This window comes from Leopardus geoffroyi, chromosome D1 (assembly GCF_018350155.1).
Source record: "Leopardus geoffroyi isolate Oge1 chromosome D1, O.geoffroyi_Oge1_pat1.0, whole genome shotgun sequence".
Taxonomy (NCBI): domain Eukaryota; kingdom Metazoa; phylum Chordata; class Mammalia; order Carnivora; family Felidae; genus Leopardus; species Leopardus geoffroyi.
The window spans coordinates 112,002,801-112,007,578 of NC_059329.1; the positions used below are offsets into that span (position 1 = coordinate 112,002,801).

At 63.9% G+C, this 4,778-nt stretch overlaps 1 protein-coding gene across 1 annotated transcript; it reads right to left on the reverse strand.

The window, feature by feature from the left end:
• Positions 1-2,123: 2,123 nt before the first annotated feature.
• On the reverse strand, positions 2,124-3,937 carry FGF4 (fibroblast growth factor 4). Its single transcript, XM_045487218.1, has 3 exons — positions 3,598-3,937; positions 3,015-3,118; positions 2,124-2,522 (listed from the first exon to the last, which is right to left on the reverse strand). Exons 1-3 carry the CDS (start codon positions 3,935-3,937, stop codon positions 2,346-2,348), a joined length of 621 nt encoding a protein of 206 aa, XP_045343174.1. The 3' UTR covers positions 2,124-2,345.
• Positions 3,938-4,778: the final 841 nt, after the last annotated feature.

Below are 4,778 nucleotides of genomic sequence, written 5' to 3' on the forward strand. Positions count from 1 at the left end.
CAAGGCTCAAGGCCTCAAATAGACACTGGAAGACGGGGAGGGAACTGTACACTTGGCCTTTCGGCGCAGGTTTTAATCGTTTTCGACACCTTCCCCCGAACGCTACGTCAAGTCCAACGGGGCTGTTTTCATACACGATAAGTGTTTCCATTTATTCGGCATCTCAATGTGCACAGCACATACATCACAACATGGGGTCGGCACCTGTATAAAACTACAGACAGATCCTGGGAACATCGGTAGATACAGAAACCCTAAATCCTATCGCGGCAATAGAAACCCCTCGTAATATTTCAAAGGTCCGAATGCATCGCTTCTAAGCTTCGCGCCGTGACTCCTCGCGGAACACGCGCCAGTGGTCGGGGGAGACCACGGTCTGCACGGAAGGCCTCTCGCTTCCTGACAGCTCGACCGGGCTCTGAGACGAGGCGTCGGGCCACAACTCAAGGCATCTAAGACTTCGCCGAGTGAGTCCTTTGGATCCCGAACGTCCGCACATTCCAGCACCCGCCCCGCCCCGCGGGCCCCATCCGCGCGGAGATCCGCTAGCATCTCCTCTCCTCCATACACTCCTCTCCTGGAGTGTAGGACACAGATTAAAATGGAAAACATTTGGGCTCGGCCGCATGGACGGCAGGTGAAACCGTACCGTCCGGGTGGCGGTCAGGCCTCGCGAGCCGCCTCGATGGGCGGAAGGACAGTGTTTTGAGTGGACGATTTGCATTCGAACCACAGGGTTTCCAAAAGGAATGTGAAAGACAAAAAAACGCCAATCCGAGCATCCAGTCTTGCCGTCTGTGGACTCCCATAAAGTTAATTTGGGACGCCGTGTTCGGGAACGTCCTGGGAGAGCGCTAAAGTCTTGACGAAACATTCGGAGCATTCCTGGTAGCGAGCGAAGGTCATTTGGGAGAAACTCGAAAAAGTCATTCATTAAAATTAAATGTTGACCGTCACCTCGGGCCTTTTTTTAAACAGCACCGACCCTGCCCCCCTGCATCTTTGCTGTAACCGACAGGGGTTACATTTGTAAAATATATAAAGGAAAATATAAGGTTACTTGGTGACCATAACAGCTGTCTGCAAATATTTTCACCATGATTATCCTTACTAAAAGTAAATCACGGGGTAAAGATAGCTCAAACGTGACAAGGTTTGAACGGGACGCACGGAGGCTATCTGCGATCCTTTTGGCTCCATATGGAAAGAGACCCTGGGGGTGGTGGTCCCCTGCACCCGGTCCGAGCCCTCTGCGGATCTCGCCAGACGACTGGTTTAAGGGCTCTCGAGGTCGATGCGAAACGCACTTAATCGGGGAATGCGATGGACAGGGACGGCATCTTCCTCCACGCAAACGCGGCATCACTTGTTTTTGTCCCCTTACGAGGACATTTCACCTAAAGTCAACAGCTAGTTCTCAGCCCCAAGCTGCCCAAGCACAGGTTGGTGCTTTTTTTTTTTTTTTTTTTTTTTTTTAACCCTATATTCTATGACTTACCAGAAGTACCTGCTCTCACGAACTGTAGTCTTTCACACCTGTCTGCCCACGTCTAGCTTCCCGCGGGCGTGTCGGTTCCTTTCCGTCGGATTTACGAAACCGCTTCGCTTCGGCCTCTTTCCCAGGGGCCACAGAGCAACGCGGGTTGTCGCTGATCCAAAAAAGGAGCGCGGGGGTTTACAGAGTGGTCTAAGAGTCTCCCCCGTCGGGGGGGGGGGATGGAGGAAGATGGACTGCAGGGAAGTTCAAAGGTCAGTCTTGGCAGGTCTAAAAACAGAGCGGCAGGGCTCACTCCCACAACGCGGTTTCTGTACCCCAAGTAAGGCGATACGCCCCGACGGACAGCGACAGGGCCCAAAGGAGCGGGGCGCCGGAGGATGCCGGGAGCAGAGCCGGGGGCTGGGAGGGTCCTTAGCTGGCTCCAGGGCCCCCGGGAAGGCCCGTCCAGACGCAGGGACGCTCACGGCCGCGCTACAGGGCACCGCGCAAAGCGGGCTTGAGGCCGGCGGCTGACGTCACCGTTTTTAAACACACAGAGGAGTAGCAGCACACTTGTGACAACTTTTTGACACGTTAAATGACGCCAGCGGCAGGCTCTTCACCGTCTTACCAGAGAACCCGGGGCTGGGTTTTTTTTGTTTGTTTGTTTGTTTGTTTCGCTTTGTTTGTCTTTTTTTCCAAAAAAAAAAAAAAAACAAGACACACCCACAGAACCATAAATAATTTGGCGGCAATATATACACATTTAAATAATTAATTTAAATATCTTACACCTACTCTCGCCTTAAACTGTCCGTCTGAAGAAAGGCCCCCGGGCGCCCAGGCACCGGGGCAGGAGGCCGGGGGGTCACAGCCTGGGCAGGAAGTGGGTGACCTTCATGGCGGGTGACACTCGACTCCCCTTCTTTGTCTTGCCATTCCTGCTCAGGGCAATGAAAGTGCCCGGGTACCTGTAGCTCTCGTATGCGTTGTAGTTGTTGGGAAGGAGGATCTCTTTGAACTTGCACTCTTCCCCAAAGAAGGGCTGGGAGGGAGAAGGGATGGCGTCAGGAGGGGCCACCTCCCGGCCAGGGAACCCTGAGGGCCACTCGTCAGGGGCTCCTTTCGGGCTCGGCCCTGCTCTGGCTGAGAGGTGTCTCCCGGGAAGCTGGGGACAGACGGGGCCAGCCCGCAGCAGCAGCTGGTGCTCCAGCCACCTGCCCTAAAGGCTCCCGTCCTGCGTCCTGGGGCTGGAACCCACCAGAGACGCTACAGAGAAGGGCTGCGGAGGGCATCTCTTGAGGGACTAGGAGGTGCCCACTCAGGGATGGCAGCAATCTCCCGGTTCCCCGTCCTGGGGCTCTGCCCCCCGTTCGCACTGGCCCAGTTCACCGCACTGCCTCAGGGCGCTTGTGTTCGGGGGGCCGGGACGGAGGCGATCCTGTGACTCACACCACAGTCGCCGTGATCCAGGCATCAGCCGGCCTGGAGAGGTCGCGAGGGATCCTGCGGGCGCCGCGGCCCCTGCGGTACTCACCGAGCCGAACAGCTTGCCCTTGCCGTTCATGGCCACGAAGAACCGGCTGGCCACTCCGAAGATGCTCACCACGCCCCGCTCCACGGGCGAGAGCTCCAGCAGGCCTGGGGGCGGGGCGCCGGTCACTCCGGGGCAGGGGACCCTGGCCCGCCCTACCCGGCCCGGACTCCCCTCCTCGGCCTGCGAGCCTCTTGGCCGCTCATTTCTGGGGTGCGGATGGATGCAAGGGTCCCCCCCCCCCACCCCCCGGGGCCCAGCGGGCGCGGGCGCGGACTCGCTGGCCTCCCTGCCCGGCCCCCGCGGCGGCGGCCGCGCCCAGCCCCGGACCGTAGGACCCAGGCGGCCCCGCCGTCCCCGACCTGGACGCGCTCCCCGGGCCCCCGCGGGTGCCGCCGGCTGCGCCGCTCGTCCCGTGCCCACGGGCGCAGGCGCTGGAATTCGGCACCCAGAGCCCGGGCTTCCGAGGGCGGGGAGGCGGGGCTCGGCCGCCCGGGTGCGCAGCGGCAGAGGGGCCGGGACCCGAGCCGGTCCCGGTTTCCCACAGCCGCCGGCAGGTGCTGTCCCGGCCCCCCGCCCCACTCACTGTCGCTCGTGTCCGCGTGCACGCCGCCGATGCGGCCGTCGGGAAGCACCTGGAGGTGGAAGCCGATGCCCACGTTGCAGTAGAGGCGCCGCAGCCGCTTGATGCCCAGCAGGTAGTCGCCGGCGCCGCTCTGGACGGCCGCCTCCTTGGGCTGCGAGGCCACCGGCAGGCGCGCCAACGAGCGCGCCACCAGGCTCTCCCAGCGGCGCTCCAGCTCGGCCCCCAGCGTGCCGTTGGGGGCGGTGGGTGCGGCGGCGGCCCCTCGGCCCGCCCAGGGCGCCAGCACGGCCAACAGGAGCGCCGGGAGCAGCGCCGCCGCGGCCGCCCGGGGCCCCGCCATCCCAGCCCTCGGGCCGCGCGTCCGTCAGTCGCGCCGTGTGCGCCCGGGACGCCGCGGGGCCGAGCTGCGCCGGTGGCGGCCGGCGGGAGCGCACGGCCGGGCCCGGGCGGGGAGTGCGCGGCCGGCGGAGGAGCGGGAGGCGAGCGACGGGGCCCCCGGGCGCAGGCAGCTACCCGGGCTGCATGGAGGGGCGGGCGGCGGGGCGGGACGCGCGGCCCGGGCTGGGACCCTGCGGAGCGGTGCGCGCCTCCCTGCGCGCTGGGCCGGCCGCGACAGAGCCGCTATATATAGCCGGGCGCCCCCTCCTACTCCCGCGGGGGGCCGATCGCGTTCGCCCGGGCGCCCGGGGCGCTGTGGCGCTCGCGGCCCGTCGCAGGCCGCCTGCCAATCAGGGCTGGGGGAGGGGAGGCGGCCGGGACGAGCGCCGCTGGTGCCACCTGGAGGGTCCCCGGCCCCCGCCCCTGGCCTCGCCCGGCTCGCCGACCTGTTTGGCCCGCCCCTTCGCGTCTCCTCCACTCCGGCCTTCCAGCCAAAGTTTTGCCTCCCGCACTTTGTCCCCGCCCGTCCCCTTCTCTCCGCCTCTGCCTGAGCAGCTTCTCTGAGTGCCGCCCTAACCCGGGCACCCTCAATTCCCAGCAGCCACTCTTGGCGCCTGGCTTCTCGGGGACTCCCAGGAGCCCGGCTCCTTTGCTGGGACCTTGCAGCCCCTCCTGGGTTTGGGGGTAGCTTGGGGGCACTCAGCAACGCGAGAGCCCGGCCAGGGAAGGAGGAAGCCAGCGGTCCCAGCAGGCCCCCCCACCCCCCTGCACTCTGGTTTGGCCGCCCACGCGCTCTGGGGGCC